Source organism: Elgaria multicarinata, chromosome 1 (genome assembly GCF_023053635.1).
Source record: "Elgaria multicarinata webbii isolate HBS135686 ecotype San Diego chromosome 1, rElgMul1.1.pri, whole genome shotgun sequence".
Lineage (NCBI taxonomy): Eukaryota > Metazoa > Chordata > Lepidosauria > Squamata > Anguidae > Elgaria > Elgaria multicarinata.
Genome location: NC_086171.1, coordinates 155,677,855 through 155,698,835, shown reverse-complemented (window position 1 = coordinate 155,698,835; position 20,981 = coordinate 155,677,855). Strand labels below are relative to the sequence as shown.

Here is a 20,981-nt window from a genome sequence, read left to right as displayed (position 1 = left end):
AATCAAGCTGCTGGCATAAAGCTTTTAAATCAGCATCAAGTATTAAAAAACCCCAGAATGTTATAGCATGCTCCTGGAGAGGGAGTATGAGGAACTTAAAACATTGGTATTTAATATTGCTTTCATAGCCCGCTGTCTGTTATAAATTGTATTTATTTATTTTTAAATCATACCTTCTGCAAAAAGCATTGCATGTGTACATCTTTTAAGTTGCCAGGAGATATTTTAGTCTCAATATTTTACAGCTGGCTAGATGCAAGAACCTTTAATTTTGTCAGAGTCATATTTTAAATCTGGCAATTTAAGGTGTTCCTTTTCTTTCAAATTTTATCAAGTTAACTAAGCATTTTGATATCTTTTCTACCAAAACCTCATCGTTTAAATTGAGTTTTCACTGCAGCGCTACTTGTAGTTTTATACAGATTACCATGCAAATCAGGTCATAATACAGTAAGAGGGTAAGAAAATCAAGTCCAAAGAGGCAAGCAAATATTTTTAATTTTAGACTGAAGTGGAGGTAGATTTGATTCTTTCCGGGCCTCATAGAGACAAAAGAGTGTTTTACTGCAAGTTACAAATGAGGCACAAACCTGATTTGGAATGTTTGGTCCTTGTCAATTACTATGCATTTGGATGCTTAGAATCAGTTGGGGCCAATAGCACATTTGAATCATGCTACAAGCTGCAACACTACTCAAACAATACAGCCTCCAAACTAAATGGATATTGTCTCTCTCTGTCTCCCCTCCCCCATTTCAGACTACATTTTTTCTGCCTTTACCTTGCAGTTTTGTGATCTAGTATATTTGGCACTTTTTAAAAAACAGTTTAAAACTTTTTAACATTGATTTCTTTAACTCTTTCAAAGTTCTTCTGACAAGAGAAGAAGTGGCTTCATAATTGACACAAGGGCCAAACAATCAACAGTGCAGAACTGGCTTTTGCTGCATACCAGAAAAATCTTTTTTTTCTTGAATTCCTTCTGAGAAAGAAGATTGTACATGTGCCTCAAACATAGTGACTGTACTTCTACAAGAGGTTCAGTGCTAAGTTCTTGTATGTGTGTATGCATGCATACCTGAAGCCCCCTTCTTGTTGAACCAATGACTGTGATTAAACCCTCACTTTTCCATGGAAGAGCAAAGTTGCGCAATTATCCAGTAGTGCATGTTGTGCCTCCCCATGAGGGGAACCCATATATTAAATTACGTCCCATTTCTGCAAACTTTCAAGGAGTTGGAGGCCCCCAACCCCTTTTTGGTGCAATGTTCCCAACATGTAAGTATCTCTGCGTTACAGTCAGGTCGCCAACTCAGTAGAAGATTCTTCCCCTTCCCACAACTCATGAGAATGAACTCCCCCCATCGACTTTTCACTGCTACCATCAGCCCCCAAGCTAGCCATCCAATACCCCCCCAACCCAGAACTTATGCCATATAGTAGATTCAAAGCAGTATTAAGCAAGCTAAATAAGCAACTTTGTATGCCAATAACATTTTTCTTTGGATTCTGTGTTGTTGGTTTGTGGTTGGTGAGGGGGGAGTTATCAAAGTCTTGGAAATTGGGGTGGTGGGTAAAGAATAAAGAGTGGAGGAGAAGGCGTATGAGTGAGAAGGGAAGCAAACAGTTGTTTCAGCTATGGTTACATTTTCATTTTTGCATGGACAAAGCAAAGTTGCACAATTATCAGGTGATATACATGGTGGCTCCCCATAAGGGGAACCCATATATTAAATTCTGTCCCATTTCTGCAAACTTTCAAGGGGTATGACCCCCTTTTGGGGGTAGAATGTTCCCATGAGTAAATTCAAGGAAATATTAAGCAAGCCAAATAAGCCACTTTGTATACCCACAAAATGTTTCTTTTTATTCTGTGTTGATGGTTTGTTGTTGATGAGAGGGGGAGCAGTCAAAGACTTGGGAATTGAAGGGATGGATATGGAAGAAGGAATGAGGAAGAGAGGGTAGGAACGGGAAGGGAAGCAAAAGGGGCAGGGGGATGGACTTGTTATCATGTCTGCCGAAGTTATTAACAACAAATTGTCTTGTGATGGTGACAAGTAACACACCCACCCACCCAAAGAAGGCCTAAAAAACAAGAGGTCAAAACATGACAGGCTTTTGTATAATAGACCTTTCTATAGCATCCTGAGACTTCTCTCCCTTTTTTTGCACTTCTTGGATGCTCAGCCGCCTTGCATCCTGGTGCAAAATAGACCAGTTGGAGACAGGCTGCTGATGTAGTGGCAGCGCGAGGGATGACGGGATATGGTTTCCACCACAAAGGAAGCTGGGATACCTGGCCAGCCGAGCAGGAGGGCTACAGAAAGAGGAGGGGCAGGGGGAAAATAAACCATGCTGTGTAGCTCGTTTTCCTGATTATCTGATGGGAGCACAGTAGATTGTTTGCAAAACAACCTACTCTGCAGAGCTAATCACCCACCATGTGTTAATGTGGCATGTGAATACACTCAATATCCGTTAGTCCCTAATAAAATGAGCATCCCCAAAGCAAATGTGAGATAAGCATTTTTTTTATTTCTGCTTCTGAAATAGAAAATAATGGAGAGAACTATACCTTTTATTGGACAGATTCAAGCGGTTGAGTGTGCACTGGCCTTTCGGTTTACATACAGAAAAATTCAGGTATTAGGGGGGGAAAGTGAGTCTTATTCAAATAAGCAGGGTTAGAATTATGTTGAGTTCCAGCCATTTTCCAAAGTTACAATCTCATTTGCTGACCGTTGAATTAATACATTAGCTTTCTGGATGTTAAGTGCTGAGAAAAACACATCACTGTTACTTGCCAAGAGAATGGGGCTCTTCTTACTACAGCACAATGTTTGTTTGTTTGCTTATTTAAAATTATTTTTAGACTGCCTTTAAGGGTAGAACCTTTAAAAATGTTAAAATGCTTCTTCCCACTGTCTGCTGAGAAAGCCATGTGCTTAATGGGCTCATTTAATCCCCTTCCCACAAGCAAATCCTGGATGAGATACTGAGAGAAGATCACTTAGATGGTCATGGGAAACGGAGGTAGCACATGAGCCAAGAGTTGCACTGAAATAGTCTTTGCAACACTGCAGGGAATCCTGGGATACTCTTCTCAACATGTATGCTGCAGCCACTTTCTTTGGCTGCCTTAAATCAGATTCAGTGCAGGGAGCAGTGTGCGAGCCAAGAGCCCAGGAATCTCCTGTGGCGTTGTAAAAAAGGTGTTGAACTGCAACTTAAGATTGCACACTGTAGTTAGCCACACTGTACTGTAGCTCAGCCATCCACTTCCCTTAGCAATCTTGTCATTCTTAATAGGGGAGAGGGAATCCTGCAGCAAATGGATGGGACTGTGGTTTGTCCAAAACCAATAAGATGTGAAAGCCTGAATTTAATCCTCCAATTATCCAGAAGCCTCCTTTTCTGAAACCAGTGAGAATTCAGAAGACAATTTATGCTACCCAATATTTAATGCTAATGCAGTGCAGTCACACTTTAAACACACACACACGGATTTCTTAAAAACAAAAAAAAAGCCTTGACATCGTTGCATTTACAAAAGTATCTGGCATACTCTTCTCTGAACCTCCAGCTCATCTCTGATCTACTTAGGGGAAACCTTAACTGTGCGAAACGGATTGTTTCAGAGTCTATTGCCTCAGTTCCAGCATGACAGTTTCTCGTGTATCCATTCCAAATGTGTTATTCCTAAAAGCTGTTCTCATAAAGAAGTTTTACAAGCTTACCCTTACTTCAGTAAAATACTTGTTTATATAATTTTCTTTAAAAACTTGTCCCCTGATGATCACAGGAGGGTTGTTTATATTAAATAGCTCTGATATGAATCAGTACAATGATAAAACATGCTCACTACATGGGCATTAAATATTGGGTAGCAGTTACCAGTTTGCTGATAATTTTGGAGTCAGAAATTGGTGGGACAGATAGTTTCTATACATTTCTATACATGGACAGCATTGTGCACAATAGGGTACTTGTCTTGCACAGTCATACCATCAAAACGCAAAGACCTGCTGGTGGTATAGATGGAGAAGACTGTCTTACTTCCTTTGTTTTGTGTTTGTGGGTAAAGTGAGGAACTGTTGTTCCTAGGAAATTTTGAAAGGGAGAAAGGCCTGGACTGAAACAACATCAGTGGACTTGGTTAATGCAATGCAAATGGGATTCCTGTTAAATGTAACAGAAGAGAGGTATCTGGAATAATTTCCTACTCAGATTGCCATAGAAGTCATTAATATAGGCTTTGCTGTTCCCAGTAATGGCTTTTCCCTCATTTTGTGGAGGTGCTCTAGTACATAGTGTACAAAATACACTTTAAATGGATGACGTGGTTGCCTTTAAAATACTTGAATAGAGATGAATGCTTCCTTTCCCCAGTCACACTGTATCAAATTAACAGAGGAACAAAATAGTCCCAAAATTAATTCTCAAACCAGTTAGATGTGGTTGCTTCATCATAGGCTAACTGGCCTGTAATTTCCTCAAATCGTCCCAGATCCCCGCACCTTTTTTAAAAAAAATATTTTAGAAAGGCCATATTTGGACATAATTGTGGTTTACTGTTCCCGGCTCCCCTTTCCTCCTCCAGCATGGCCGCAAGAAGGGGCAAAAGATTTCATTTCTGTTTTTAACTAACCACAGTCTGATCGTGGATGAACCATGGTTAGTCTTAATTATGTTTTACTGAACTAAGCCACTACACACTGAGGCTTATAAAGATGGTTCATTTATCTATGCCACACTTAAAATTAACCATAGATTAATGTTTGGACATAATGCAGAGGTTTATTTTTCTGTTTTTCACAGTAAGAGCCAAACTAGATGTTACCTGAATTTAGGGATGTCACTGAGATCAGCAATGGATTCAAATAAGTTTGGATTTCTAGGAATCCAATGCATAGATTCTGCAGCAGAGTGGCTTTTTCTGAGTCATGCGTATTCCATGGACTTGCAGGCTGTTCTTTTTTTCCTTTCCAGGAATCATGCACAAATTTAGTTGTACAAGAATACAAAGAAAAAGAACCACCGACACGTGCATATTCCCCAATAGGTGGAGGGAGCAATCCTATTTTCTGTAAACATTGTTTGAAGGGGCATAGAATACTGGGGATTCCCACCTCCGAGGTCAGAGGCAGTGCACAAATTTCCATTAACTAATGTGCATTAGTGGTAATGAGTTAATGCAGATTAGTACATTTGCACACATGTGCATTAGCGCACTTGCGAATTAGCACAAGTACAATGAAATCCGATTCCATTAATGAGCAGATGATGGAATGATCGACATCTGACAATCCACAAAACACAGCTGGTACAGATTTAACAAAATTCATACATTCCTGAATTCCATGTCCAGCACGAATCCACATCTCTTCCACTGTTTTCTTAGTAATATCTGTTTGAAGCAGTTGTGTGATGTAATGCCATCATGTTCAGCATTTTCCTGCCTCTGTACCAATTCATGGACTTCTATATGTAAGTGTTGGGTAAACCCTGGACATGATGATGCCACTTCAAGTATATCCTTCAATTAGAGGTTAATTGGAGGCAAAGAGAATCATGTATTATACATTTCAGATCATGTCTACTTTTGTCTTGAGGGAAACATGGGTTAAGAACCCCATTTTCTTTTTTGATTCTAATTGTCTCTGAGACTCCATTTGGCCAGGCTGAAGTTGCACATAGTGATATAACCACCTTCGTGTGACGTGTGTGTTGTCTCTAGCTCCAAGATCAGAATAAGGCTCCATTTATTGGTCTGAATGATCTCAGCTGTGTTCTTGTGAGAACTGTTACCACCTCTCCCTGCACTAGGCATTTGGGAACGCTCTTCCAGCCACCCTGTAATTAACTAACAGAGATCTCCTTGGCATTGTCAGGGGCTTGTGCATAAAAAGAGGGGATCTGTAGCCACCCATTGTCTTCATCTTTCGTCTTGCTTCTGATTTGGGTCTTAAGCCTTACCTTTTGGGCACTGTTTGATGTGAAGACACATGTATGGACAAGTGTAGGTAACTTTTGTTATTTTCTGCTTTAATGTTGTTTCCAAAGGTTCCTCTGGTTCCTCTATGCCTTTTTACTTCCCACCTTTCCTTTGAAAATAAACTTAACACCTTCCTCAAGAGTTGTGTGGGCTTCCTTCCAAGTAAGCCTTAGTACTAAATCCAGAGTCTTCTACTTGGTTTAATTACTAATATTTAATTTTTCAGGTTTGCGGCTTGAGCGTCTTCAAGAATGTCCTCTAGAGCCTGAGAGTCCCCTGTCTCAGGCTGAGGTGGACATAAGGGGGGGGGTGGCAGCCTATTTTGGTAATTGATAACCCCCTCCCTCCTTTCACAACTTGTAAGATAGGAAGCTGCTTTTACTGGATGAGACCATTGGCCCAACTAGCCTAGCATTGTCAGCATTGAATGGCAGTGGCTCTCCAAGCTTTCAGGCAAGAGTGTTTCCTGCCCTACATGGAGATGCCAGGGATCAAAGCTGGGGCCTTCTGCATGCCAAGCATGTGCTCTACCACTGAGCTGTGACCCCCCCTCCTGTGCTATAGGAGCCAATAACTTGGCTCTGATCCAGACTCAGTCAGACTTTAAGTAGTTTAGGATGATACTGCTGCTTCTAATTTGTTTGATTGTTCTTTTGTTCATGTAATTGTGGATAAGTGATGCTGAGAACTCCCCTCCCCATCCAACATACAGCCCTAGGCTCTCTGTTTTCTTACTATCATCACACAAAGTTTGGCACTGTTGCCCGCGAAGCCCTTTAATGGCAGTTCATACTGCAAACGGTGTCCAGCAGTGGACTTTTCTGCTTCCCTTCATTGCACACTATGCTAGCTTATATTGAGGAAATTTTATCTGTGTGAAGCTTTGGCTGTCTGGCTGCTCTTACCATATGTGTTTGTGTGTATAGGGGGTGGGTTTGGAGAAGCATGCCAATATATCTGTGAAGAAAGAACATGTGTACAGACTGAATGCTCCCTCGTTATTTTATGCTTCCTTTTCCACCCAAAGCTTTGAAATCTGAAAGCTAGGAATTCCCTCAGATTATGCTTACCTCCATGGTGTTTCAAAATATGCTGAAATTGCATCCTTTTGGCTCAAGCCTACTTTTAAAACCTCAAGTGCTCCAGCTGGCTAATGGAACACCCGCCACCTCCTCCAAAGAGTAATTCAACAGCCAGTTTCAGAGTAATACATTACATACAAAAGATGACACTGAAATAATGGTAAGGGTTTGATTTTAAGCCAACATAGTTTGTAGTGTGCATAAAATTCTGCTTCTCATTTATAGGCAGTCCATGAGTATATGATCACTTTGTAAAAGTCATGTAAAAACTGTTTCTGTCTAAATTAATTTTCAAAGTATGTCAATTTTTTAAAAAAGTCTTCTTAAATGTGACTTCTTGTCTACAGCATTAGGAAAACTTGCAAAAAGACTTCTGTTGTTGTTTATCCCTAACTTAATTTTGTAGCCATCTGTGCCTTGGAATGACTTAATTATATTATACTAATATTGCATGGCAGCAACTTGCCACACAGTCACTTATATAATCAAGACATTGCCAAAACTTAGACAGATTGTGGCTGCAAGTTAAAGTGTATATCTGATACTCTGAACCAGGGGTAGGAAACCCAGTGCCGTTCAGATGTTTTGGACTACAACTCCTATCAGCCCCAGCCAACATTGCCAATGGTCAGACATTGTGGGAGCTTAGGTCCAAAATATCAGAAGGGTACCAGGTTGCCTATGCCTGCAACCCATCAAGAGCTGCTCTTATCCCTAGTTCTTCGTGCAGTTATGGCAGGGTGCAGTCAAATAGTTACTCTGATACTTGGCAGAGGGAGTTGGCTCTTGCATGAAAGTCTAAACAGAAATAGCTTTTGGGTCAAACTGGGGTCTGAAGGACATTTCTCCTTCATAGCCATAAATCTCTGAAAAACAAGCTTTGGAACAAATCCAGTGAATGTTATTCAAAGTGGTACTCACTCACCCACTCACATGGCAAAATACACAATGCGTTATTTGGACCTGATCAGAACAAATCTCTGTTTCCCTTCTTTCTCAAGCACTAGTTTGAAAATATGTGAGCCATATATTAAATTCAGACACTGTTGTTGTTTCTCCTCATAAATATCTTAAACGTGTTGCTTCCAACAGTTTTCCTGAGGATCCATGAAGGAGGACCCTCTGTAAATAGAGACATGTTTCCATAGCAAAAAAACACACTGAATTGGCTTTGTTTTGAGTTTTAAACTTCAGTGTGCTTTTTGGCCCTTGAAGCCAGGCATCTGTGTGACAGCTGGCTTTGCTGGGCATTTTCTTCCTCAGAATATATTCAAAAGAATAAGGAGAATGAATTATTCTAGTTACTTGGCTAAATGCTGGTCTGCTCGGATAGTACAATTCAGTCCGAGACACTTAAGTTTATGTCACAAAAGAAAAAGAGCTGTCTTCCTTTCTAGACATCAAATGGCCTACTCCTGTGAATAAACAAGCAGGCAAGATCTTGATTCAGCCAAGAACCAGATCTTAAGAGTGTTGCTAGATTCATCTAAAAGAGTCAATCTACTGTTGATAGTGTGGCTACAGTTCCGGTACTGGCTGTGCCCAGATATGGGTTGTTCCAAGATTAGGGCAACCAACCAAAATATCCTCACGGAATAGCCAACAAAGAAAGTCAAATGGAACCTGAGATGAATAGGGGTGGGTGGGTGAGAGGAAAGCAAACAAAAATGCTTTACTAACAATAATCATGAGAATGCATCAGAAAAGCTTTTTAGCTTTAAAAAGCTTTTTGATGACGTGAGATATAAATCGATTAAATAAATAAATAGCCTTTTTACCTTGAAAAAAGTACAACGTAGCCAAAATATGTGAACTGGTACCACTCTAAAAATTAGCTTTTCTTGCACTTCATATAAGTTGTATCTACTGAAGTGGATGCGAGCACTGTTGAGGGGTTCTTGTAAAGTTTTGTATTTTTCTTACCAGCCGCTGCACTGGTAAATCTCTTACTCTTGTGTCTGCTAATTTAGTAGGTGTCTGTTTAATATTGAATGTGGTTGAGCATGAAACAAGTGGAGTTCATTGCAGTGCCAAAGCAAATAAGTTGTGTGTGTGTTTATTTTAGAAATCTGATCTTGGAGACTATAGATATTGTTTATAAGCTTTATAGACCCATTCTGTACATATTCTACCTCAGCCAACTTGGTATGCAGTATTTTTAACTTCTGAATCCCATGTGCACTTTTAAAAATCAGTTTTGCATTTTTGAAACCTGGCCTGATTGACGAATAATAAAATTAAAATCAAATTATTAGCTATACTAAATAATTCTCAAAAGAAAAATATATCTATTAATGGTAACTTTTCACTGTGTGGCAGATTTCCCACTTTTCCTGTTTTGACTGACATTAACGATAGTACTATGCATTTGTATAGTGCCTCTCAGTATTCAAAGTGCTTCATGTGCATTATTTTGTTGAAGTCCTTGCAACAACCCTGTAAGGTGAATGAATAGCATTATATGTAATATGAGATGGAAGGTTGAGAAGGAGTAGCTTGCCTATGGCTACCTAGTGGATCCATGACAGAGGTGAACTTTGCACTGAGAACTTACTGATGTGTGGGTTTGCTCTCTTTGCCACTGTACTACACCATTTCTGAATTCTCAGCCATATTTAGTTTGGAAACAGTAACTTCCTTACGATTTGGCTTGTAACTTGTCCTGATACAACTGGATGGTATTCCCCCATTTGTATCCAAACTTCACTTGAGAGACTATCACACTTTGCTAGAACTTCTGGTCCAAGACCTGAACTGTGTGCTTTTGGTCTCTATGTTGCTATTAGTAGGGCAAGTGAGTGCTATCCTCATGAACTCTGAGCTGTATATGTGACATAGGTTAAATGCTTTTTGAACCATTTTCTGGAGCATTCCTGAGATTCACAGAGCTACAATTTCTTCCTGATTCTTGTCTTCTGTTTGTGTGACTGCCCCCCACCCCCATCATTGCTGGCTCCGTATTTTTTACAATCTGCATTTAGGAAGTAAAATCCTTCCTCTTAAGTTTACTCTTTTTCAGAAGTTCGTGCTTTATTGTGTTTTTCAGGTTCTCCAAGCCAGCACCAATGTTTTTGGATGATTCCTTCAAAAAGTGGGCAAGGATCCGGGATTTTGTACCTCCTTTTGGAATTAAAGGACAAGGTAGGATAAAATTATAGTGTCTTGCAAGCTCATTTTACATGGGATTATTACGAACCTATCAAGGTTCAAAAGTAGAAACTGCCTCGAGTTCTGATCATGGTGCTGGGTGCAAAGTTGTGTCCTTGAGGTCTGCTTGTTAAATGTGATTTCATTACAATGGTGTGGGGGGAAGTGGTGCAATTTCACCATGATATCTGTCTACACATGGCAAATAGAGACAGAACTGAGTGTAAATAAATTTGATAGCTCTACGTGAGGCAATGCATTTTATTACCGCCCAGAGAGCTTTGGCTATTGGGTGGTATAGAAATATGCAATAAATAAATAAATATTACGTATATAGTGGCATTAGTTGTCCTAATGAGTGGAGGGTCTTAGAAGCATGAACCTGGCATGTTTTAGTCTATGTAGGTACTTTAGGGTCTGTACATAATTCTTCCCTTCCCATTGGAGATGCTTCCTTTCTAGTGAAGCTGATGATTAAATACAGCTGTGTAAACTGTCCAGAAAGAGTAGCTACAGAAGCCATTATAAGTGGTGATGGAAACCAGAATGCTTCATTGACTACTAGATGGTTGCACCATCCCTTGTCTACCAGCTACCAAGGTGTGAAGAAATAAAGAGGAATACAGGCACTAGGTTGTTTTAGACCTAGAAGTCAAGTGGTCAGTTCTTCTTCCAAGCATCATCAAAATAAAGAAACTCAGATTAGGATGACTGAACATCTCTGGCAATCTTTCCTTTTCATTTCAAGGCTGCTGCCAGCTTGTGTCACCATCATGGTGTGATGTAAATCTAGGATTTTATGTTGGATTTTCTTCAGTTAAAAAGAGGAACTGTCATTACTCAAATGGCTAGGAGCTGAAGCATTGGGAGCAAAACAGCTGAATGGATTGTTTAATGCCCTCATGGGACAGAACATTGTGCCAGGATTCAGTCTAAAGCAGTTTGTACATGTGGGAGGGAAGAATTATTACTCTCAGTAAACCGGTGTGCCTAATGGCTGTGCTGACAGGCCAAGAGCGTGAGAGAGGCAAATGGCACCTCTCTCGCATCACACACATCACTGGGAATTCTTGCATCAGCCTTTTTTGTTTATCCCAGGGGATGCATTGGAGATGAATAATAGTGGCTTGATGATGGGATCAGCACTTCATTAAGGTCTTCAGTCAGGGCTAGTCTGATGCTGGTTGAAACAGGACTACAAGAAGAAGGTACTGATGGCTGCCAGAACCACAGCAGCCTGAGAGATTGAGCAATTTGCAAGAGAAGGATGTGCCAGTTTGGCATCAGAGGTCAGCTTTGATCCTTCCTGAAGACCCAAGCCTTTGTCAAGGGAGTTGCACAGCTTAGTGCACATCATGGGATGTGCTTGATGTAAAAGTTCAGGAGCTTCAGTCAGTTTGCCAGCTGTTTGCTTTGAATTGGCATGGGGATTAATTTGCTTTGTTCAGTCAACTTTGGATCATCCTGGCTGCGATCTACATAGTCTGCACAGTTTCTTTTCACAATTCCAAATTGTTGTACCAAGCAGTTTCATTCTATTCATTATGTAAGTAGATCGTAGAACCCAGAAATTTCTTAGAATGAAATTTCATTGCAGATCTTTGGTGGAGAGGTTGGGTCTAGGTGGGATTAGGCCTTATGCTTTGTCAGCCATATGTTCCAGTTACTAAATTACATGGCTGAATTGCACACAGCATTTGAATATAACTGTATATCTAAAATTTCACAAGTTCTGTACCTAAATGTAGCATGCAAAAACTCAAAAGCAAAAGAAATAAAGTTCTTCTACTGTTAATCAGTGCAGAGACCCTATATTGCAGAAACCTGGCCAGCAAACAGATAAATACTATCCATAATAGAATATGTTTTAATAAAGACACTTAGGTTTGGTGAGCTACAAAGTAATAATTCTGGAAACAGAAAAACATACCAGGATGATTTTTACCTGCCAAATCACAATTGGAGATAAGCAACAGAGGTCAGCAATTACTATTCTTAATCCTTGGAGTTTTTTCTTTTCTTTTCCAACGTTTGATGAAAAATGTTTTCTGTGCTTACATTGGATGCTTATTCAGGTCATGAATCCAAATGCTCCCCAAGCATCATTCACAGAGATTTGAGGGGAACTCTGGCAAGTCTCAATTAAAAAGATTTGTTGCTAGATACGGTTTAAATGAAAGAGAAACCAACATGCCTTTTATGTTAGGAGAGATACTGTGGCCCTGTATTTTACTCTCAGTTCCACTGGGTCCATTGTATTACCTCTTCTGGCTATTTATTGATGGTTTTGTGTTATTATTTATTTATTTGGTTTGATTTATACCCCACCTTTCTACAAAAATGGCTCTCAAGGCAGCTTACAAAAACAATTTAAAATAGAATAAAACAACAAAACACATTTAAATACAATTGCTTCAATTACATTTTTAAAGCACCTTACTGACTGTTGCCACCTGCTTGCTGAAGTGGATTCCCTGTGTCCCATTTGGAGAGATGCTCTGTGATGCTTCATTTGGAGCAACACATTGGCTCTTAAGTCTAATCATTTGTTTTATTGACTGTAGAGATATTTATCTTTTGATGCCACTGGAGAGAATAATTTGAGTTCCCAAGAAATATTTGCCTCTATTGCAGTACCTTCAGAATGATGTCTACGAAAACATGCTTATGGATATATTGTATTAGAATTCTTTACCTGTGTGAATTGAGCAAAACGTAAAAGACAAGCAAACAAAAACCCCTTCTTTTGTTGTCTCTTGCTCTTAGGATTGCTTATGGGATTATCCTGGAAAAATCTGTGTAGATGATCAGTTTCAACTTAACATTTTTCACATATATGCCTCTATAGGAATTATTCCAGGAGCATTCCTGTGGAAGCATATGTTACATCAGAGAAGGCCTGAGTCAGTGTTGTCCATTTCCTTTTATGAGCTCTGCATTGTGGAAAGCTGTGCATGCATAGTTGGAAGTATTGACCTCCAGGGTATTCTGAAACACACACATCTGAGCACTACCAAACACATTCTGTGCCATTCCCTTCCCTAGACATTCCTCTAGTTTCATAGCAGCTTCTTTTCACATCTGGCATACTGACATAAATATTACTTTATCTCTGCTGATAAAATACAGATGCATGCTGACATTAAAATTCAAATTTGCACTGAACCAAACTATTTGTCTTTACACCTCCTTCTTGGCTTCCTGCCCAGATCTGTGCCTGGAGGAGCTGAAGTTTTGTGAGAAGGAGTTCTCACCCATTTTCACTCCCTCTGCCACTTCCTGCGTTGACTGACATTTTTTGAGGTTGCTATGTTATGTTAGCCATCATACACCAAAATGATGGGGGTTTCCATTCCCTCTCTTTCATAAATGGATCTCTTGCCATCTGGAATAGGTTTGGGGTACTTCTTCACCTGCTTTGAAAACAGTAGTGAAGGGACGTCATCTGTTCTAGCCCAACCCTCTGCCTTAACCCTTAAGGCAGAGGGTTGTACATGATAAACTCTCTTCAGATTAACCTATACTGTTCATATGAATGTGTGCCATGGGATTAAGGCAAAGTGCATTTTGCCAGAGGTGCCTAAAGGCAAGGAATATTTAGTTTAGCATTGAAGGAGATTAAGGTGGTTTTGGCTGCCTAAGGAAGTTGTAGGCTGCATTGTGCAAGTATAGCATCCTCCTGTGCTGACATAACATTACAGTACACTGGTACAGGAGGAAATGCTATACACTCAAAAACAGCTTTTTCCACTGATATTACTCCAGTACTGGATATTTCTGCATATGCGTTGAACTGCTTGCAGCATGGGAGGGAAATTCTGTACACACAATGGGTTCAGCTTTTGTTAAGTCTGGGTTTTAGCTTTGCTTATATCAACTGGAGGCAAAATTCCATATTCACAACTAAATTTTGATCAAAACCCAGTTGCTTCTCTGCTAGACTGAAGCTAAAAACTCAAACCATCTAGACCAGTGTTTTCCAACCATAGGTCCTCAGATTATGTTATACTATACTACCAACCAATGGTCATGGATGGGAGTTATAGTCCAAAATCTGGGGACTCAAGGTTGGGACCGCTGAACTTGACATTGGTAATATCAAACATGAATCTGCCTTAGAGACTGGCTTAGGAGGGGTATTCAGATTTTAGCTAACAGGCTTGCATCTAGCTATTTTGACATTAAAGTGACACATGTGTTCAGATTTCCATCCCTGCTTTCCCTTCCTCTTTAAGACATGAATTGATCAGAGTAGTTCATCATGTGGAGGATTATACCCATGGCCTAATGGCTTCCATTTTCCTGTAGAAAGATGGCTGTTTCTTTGGCCTTAGCCAGAAAGTTACTAGATTATATATTCGAAGAACTTTGTTACTATGATATGTTACTTGCTCTGCTCCAGAAGACTGGAAAACGCAAGGGCAACATTTCATTGCATGCGTTCTATGGCCTTTTGTAGTTGAATCTTGACTTGAGCTTGAAATTTGTGGGTTTCTGGGGGAGAAAAAGTAAATATTAGAGAATTAGGCAAGCAATGATCACACAGAGAGCCAGCCTGTTGTATCTCTGAAGTAGAAGAGTGGAGCTTTTCTACAACAAGTAAACATTTGTTTCTGCTTGTTACGTTCCAGTTCCTTCTATTCTAAGAGCAATGAGAAGAAGAATGTCCCTTCTCTTCCTATTCCCCCCCACACACACACAAGAGTCAAGTGACTGGGTTCGTATAACACAACAACCCATCATGGGTAACTAGACACAATGGGTTATCATATCATATCATCTGAACCCAGATCTCTTCATGCAGGGTGGGTTATCTTTTGCCAACAAGCCACCCTGAAAACCCATGGCTTGTTCTAGGTTTGTCGTGTTGTCCAAACCTGGGAAAGCAATTTCGTTATGGCTTGTTGGAAAGTGCCACCAGATCAAGAACAGCCAAAAATACTGCCACTTCTCTCTTTGTAAGCTGTCTTACTTACCGAAGTCTGCCTAGCAACTTATTGTGCTGCAGCAGCTTGCACCCTCCCTCCTTTCTTGGAAGGGTCCTTCATCACCTCCCATAATTTTCACCTCTTCACTTGTTAGCAAAGCAGTTTTTTCTTGCCCAGGTGAGCTAGTTGTGTGTAATCTGCACAGCGCTCTTGGAGGGTCTTGTTATCCTGCCTCCAGAGAGGAGGGAGGGAAGAGGGAGGCTTCAGTAGAAAAACTGCTTGAAAAGTCAGGCAGTAGGGTAGGAGTGTGTGGGGCAGGGTGCGGAAAACTTGGTGGCATGAGCTCAATGAGATTTCCCTGACTGAGGCAAAAAGGACAGGAGGGAGGATGAGTAAAAGCAACTTCGCTAATGGGCCTGGGGTGGGTGTGGTGGCCGCAACACAAACCACTATCTGTGTAGTCAGAAAGCAGAGCAAGTGTGGAAATGTCTTCAGAGAGGCAAGAGGGGAAGAGAGACTAGATGAGTGAAACAAGCAGCAGTTTCTATTAGAAAGTCATGCAGATATCAGCAGGAACAGGGTGGGAGAGTGATAGCAAAACTTTCCAAAAACTGAGTGAGGTAGCAAAGCATCGCAGGACACAGATTGTGCTCCTGGGATGCAGGTCAGAGCCGACTGGAGTACTGAGAGAGAAGGAGGGGGAGAACAAGCCACAGCAAGCCCAAATGTCTGTCGGGTGTAAAGTGGGTTGTTCTCTGAACACCCCATATTGTGTTGCTTATTCGTAGGGTGGCTTAACATGACATGCGAACCTACCCAATGTGATTGCTCTGGTAGGTTCCTACCCTTTTGGCCTTTAAAAAGAATATTTCAGCCTTTTCTGGTACTTTTTCTAGAATGCCAGAGGGCATTTGAAAAACCCTTTCTGTATCTTTTGTGTCCAACACACACATGCTAATGTTAGCTATCTCTCCGTGTATTAACAGCTTCCTTCAACACAGTATCTCTCCACCTCTCCCTTTTAAGAGAAAATTGTGCAGTTTGACCTTCTTCTTTTTTTGGAGTATTTTTTTTAAACCTACTTTATAATACTCTGTGACTGGGTTTGGACTATCGCTATCGGGGAAGAAGCCATCATGGCTGTTCACCCCACCCCGTGTGTGCAACTTCCATTTGGATTATTCCCCACATTGCAGTGAACCCAGTGCATAGTATGGCAGGAGGGGCTTCATACCCACCCTACAACTCACAATGTGCAGTAGAAGTTGTAGACTGTCCCCTGATGCCCCACATGCTGGGTTCAGGCAGCACTGCAGTCCAGAGAATAATGCAACTGGTGTTCGTGCACATGGCACATGCTGTGGGAGGAACAGCCACAATGGCTTCTTCCCCTGCTGTGATCATCTCAACGCAGCCTCTCTCTCTCTCTCTCTCTCCCTCCCTCTGTGTGTGTGTGTGTGTGTGTGTGTGTGTGTGTGTGTGTGTCTGAAAGGGGGTCATCTGCAGCTCTTCCACTAGACAAAAAGCCTTTTTGGTTGGGGGAACATAGAAAGTAACCCAGTATTATTAAAGACTAGTTTTATTGTAGCATGAGTGTTGTGGAATCAGTATTCAAAGATGTTTTTTACTCTATGGAATAAAAATGCCATGAATACTGATTGTAACTTCCCAAGAGAAAATACAGCATTCTAAAATTGCCATTCATGGAGAGAAGGAAAAATAAATGCAGGTCTTTTATCTCAGAGTTACCCTTTTCTTAATAATGATGAACCTAAAAGTATGCATTCTGGATGAGGTCTTAGTTGGAGCCAACATATCTAGGCCTATTTTCTACCCAAATTTCCTTTGAAATCCCTTTTGAAGTTTTTCCTAATACTCAAGACCCTAGAAATAGCTTGCATGCCCCTGAGAAAAATCCTAGAAGGCTGAGGATAAAAAATATATATGCCCTCTAAGGAATTAGAAAAGAAAAAGTATGTTCCATGTATAACTGCATCTGGATGTTGCTCTATATCAAATTTTGATGTCCATCCACATGTGTTAGAACTCATCTGTCTATTTTCTTGGGTCCTGGCTTAGTGCTATCATGCTAAATTAGGAACTCTGAAGGTTTAAACTCTCAAAGCAGGTACAACACAGGTTAGGTGTACCCTGCATTGGCAGTGTACATCTAGCTATGAAAACTGCATGCATGTTACTGGTTCCACAGTTGGCCACATCTGGAGTATAGAAAACCAGTCCAAGCTGAAAGTGTTGGCATGTGTGGATGGACAGATGTTTGCTGCAAGTACAACTGATTAGGGGTGTAGTGAACAGCTGGGCTGGGGCACTCGTATCACTGAGCGTCCCCATTGGAATGCTTGTGAACAGGATTAAGATGAGCACAGCCGTGCTTACAGTGCTGCGCTTCTCTTCTTCTTGTCAGCCTCTGCCTCTCTATTTTCCCAGTGCCAAGTCTTAGAAATGTACCTTGGAGCAGGATAGGAGAAGGTGAAGGTCTTTATGAAGAGCCTTTTCCTGCCTAGGACTGGGACTAGGACTGCAAGTGACAGAATCCCAAGCAGGAAACTTATGCTTACAAAAGCTTGACTCCTTTTGGGGAGAGCAGAGGGGTGCTTTTGCATCTCTACATCTGATCACTTCAAAAACCTCCACATAGAAGTGCCATTAGTTACTTAAGTGTAGTTTCATTCTAAGCTGGGCCCTACTCTTTTTCCTTATTCAGTGATTAAAGCTAAGTGTAAAACTTAATACATATATTAAAAAGGCTACATTTTATTTAGTATGTTATCCATTTATAACATTCAGCAGCTGTTTGCTCTAGGGCATGGCTAGACGAGGGGGCTGGAGGGTGATGATCTCACGATTTTATGATCGTGAGATTGTCGCCCTCATCTACACGCGGCACGCGATGTCCCAGGGAGAAGAGGATGTTGCGACCACCATTTTGTGTGTGTTTTTTAATCCGAAAAGAGCGCAGGAGCGCTCCTGCAAAAAATGTTACTCATGAGGAGCTGAGACAAAACCGCGATGGTGGGCCACATGTTCCAGCTTCCGCGGTCTTGGGATCATCCCGAGACTGCGGAAAAATCGGAACTAAACTGTAGGGCGATATCCTGGGCAAAGGGAAGGATCGTCCCTCCCTGCTCTCAGGATCCCGAGGTGATCACCGGGATATCGCCCCATCTAGCCATGCCCCTAATCTCTGTATTGGCTTTGTTCCAGAATGAACCATCACATGACAAAATGCACTTGTTTAAAGAGGAATGGTGTGGCACAGTATAATTCTGTGCAAGTTGTTCTGGCATAGTACAAATTCTGACACCACAGTTGCATTTGTGTGCAATGTTCTGCTCTGGCAAAGCGTGATCCCACACAGTTCTGAACAAGGCCTATAGGAGAGGAAGTCCAGCAGCAGGTAACCAGAGCCCAAGTTGCAAAGACTTGGTCAAGCTGGGTTAGGTAGTCAAGACTTGGGACAGCTACCATTGCCAATTCCTGGAAGGAGTGGAAGTTGTTTTGATGAAAGGTCTGAGGTTTGTACTGCAGATTTAACTGTATTGGTGTTTGGAGGAACTGTTTGGAGAAATGCGAGATGTGTGCGCCTTCCATATCTCCATCTAACTCTCCTTCTTTGTCTGATGCAAAATACTTGTATATTTCTCAGACCTTCAGAATTCTTATTCTTACATTTTTATTTTTATTTTGCTATTTTGTTATGAGAGCACATAGTGTCTGCATGTTTAGAATGCAATTTAAATGCTTCTAGACTGATTTTGTGCTACATAAAAATGGTCAGGGTGATCCATGCACCCAGACCACTTGTGTTCGAATGGTTTGAGTGAATGGATGGGCATATTTGATTTTGATTTTTTCTGGGGGAAATATGATCAGCTTTCCTAGCACCTGATAGTGTTGATACACTTTGTCTAATGTACCTTTTCCATAAGCCTCCCATGTAAGGTCATATTAATTGCAGGTGCATAGCACTGCTAGGTGTTCATTTCCAGAGAATTTAGGTGAATGTGTTTACCACTTTAGCTCAAGCAAATTCTTCAAATAGAGTCCAGTGGAAGATACAAAACCAAGATTAACTTTTTCTCACTGTACACTGTTTTGAAACACTTTGTATGAAAGACACAATGTAAACTTAGATGGAGATTACTCATGTGGCAAGCTGACCAAACTGGCTTGGAACACAACATCCATCAATAGTTGTTGATCTCTAGAAATGGGTGCTGAGTCATTAAACCCAGTGTTTGTTTATCCAACCGTAATGTAAAAGGGAAATGAGAGCACTACACTGGAGAAGGGAGAATGACCATTCCCTGGAGGGGAACTCTTATGTTTTAGAACTCTGGCAGGATCCCTGCTCAGCCTAAGCATGTTGGCTTTAGATAAGTACAGCAGGATGAGCCAAGTGTTTTGCTTGGATTTGGGGTGGTATCTGTGGCTGGACCTATTACAAAGCTGCATATTTTGAAGGCTGGAGTAAGATCTTGTGAGTTACCAAGTTATTATATTATTATTATTATATTTATTTGTATCCCGCCTTTTGCCCAATGCTGGGCCTCAAGGCGGCCTTACAAAGTTTAAAACATACATTGGGGGGGGGGGGAACAAAACCATAAACGTTTAAAATGCACAACAAAATTATAAGACATTGGCATAGATGGAGGGCCAGATTATTCTCCAAAGGCCTGCTGGAACAAAAAGGTTTTAGCCTGCTTCCGAAAGCCCATCAAGGAGGGAGCCAGCTTAGCTTCCCTGGGAAGAGAGTTCCAGAGCACTGGAGCAGCCACCGAGAAGGCCCTCTCCCATGTTCCCACCAAGTGCGCCTGTGAAGAAGGTGGGACTGAAAGAAGAGTTTCTCCAGAAGATCTCAAAGCATGGGCAGGCTCATAAGGGAGAATACGTTCTTTTAAATAACCTGGACCCGAGCCATATAGGGCTTTATAGGTCATAACCAGCACTTTGAATTGTGCCCGGAAACAGACTGGAAGCCAGTGGAGCTGTTTTAAGAGGGGAGTTGTGTGCTCCCTGTAACCAGCCCCGGTCAACAATTTGGCTGCAGCTCTTTGAACCAGCTAGAGTTTCTGAACACTCTTCAAAGGCAGCCCCACATAGAGCGTGTTACAGTAATCCAGTCAGGATGTAACTAAGGCATGTGTCACTGTGGCCAGGTGCAACATCTCTAGGAACGGGCGCAGCTGGAGCAGTAGCTTTAACTGTGCAAATGAACTCCTGGCCACCGCCGAAACCTGGGCATCCAGGCTCAGGGCTGAATACAGAAGTACACCCAAGCTGCAGACCTGTGTCTTCAGGGGGAGTGTAACCCCATCCAACACAAGCTGAATCCCTATTCCCTGATCTGCCTTTCAACTGACCAGGAACACCTCTGTCTTATCTGGATTAAGCTTCAATTTGTTCGCCCTCATCCAATCCTTTACTGCCAACAAACACCGGTTTAGCACAGAAACCACTTCCTTGGAATTGGGTGGAAAGGAGTAGTAGAGTTGGGTGTCATCAGCGTATTGATGAAACCGTACCCCACAACTCTGGATAACCTCTCCCAATGGTTTCATGTATATGTTAAATAGCATGGGAAACAAAACGGAGTTCTGAGGGACTCTACAGGCCAACAGCCAAGAAGTCGAACAGGAGTCCCCCAATACCACCTTCTGGGTCCGTCCATCCAGGAAGGAATGGAGCCACTGTACAACAGTACCTCCAAGACCCTTAGCAGCAAGGCGGCCCAGAAGGATACCATGGTCGATGGTATCGAACGCCGCTGTGAGGTCCAGCAGAACCAGCAGGGACACACTC

The 20,981-nt window shown here is 41.4% G+C and overlaps 1 protein-coding gene across 7 annotated transcripts in view; it reads left to right on the top strand.

Annotated features, from left to right (window-relative positions):
- ST3GAL3 (ST3 beta-galactoside alpha-2,3-sialyltransferase 3) overlaps positions 1-20,981 on the top strand; it is a 241,289-nt gene that overhangs the window by 128,618 nt on the left and 91,690 nt on the right. For all 7 annotated transcript variants that reach the window (XM_063140053.1, XM_063140029.1, XM_063140045.1 and 4 more), the window contains one exon: positions 10,127-10,221. In XM_063140053.1, the coding sequence (XP_062996123.1) occupies positions 10,127-10,221 (95 nt within the window). The remainder of the gene's footprint in view (positions 1-10,126; positions 10,222-20,981) is intronic.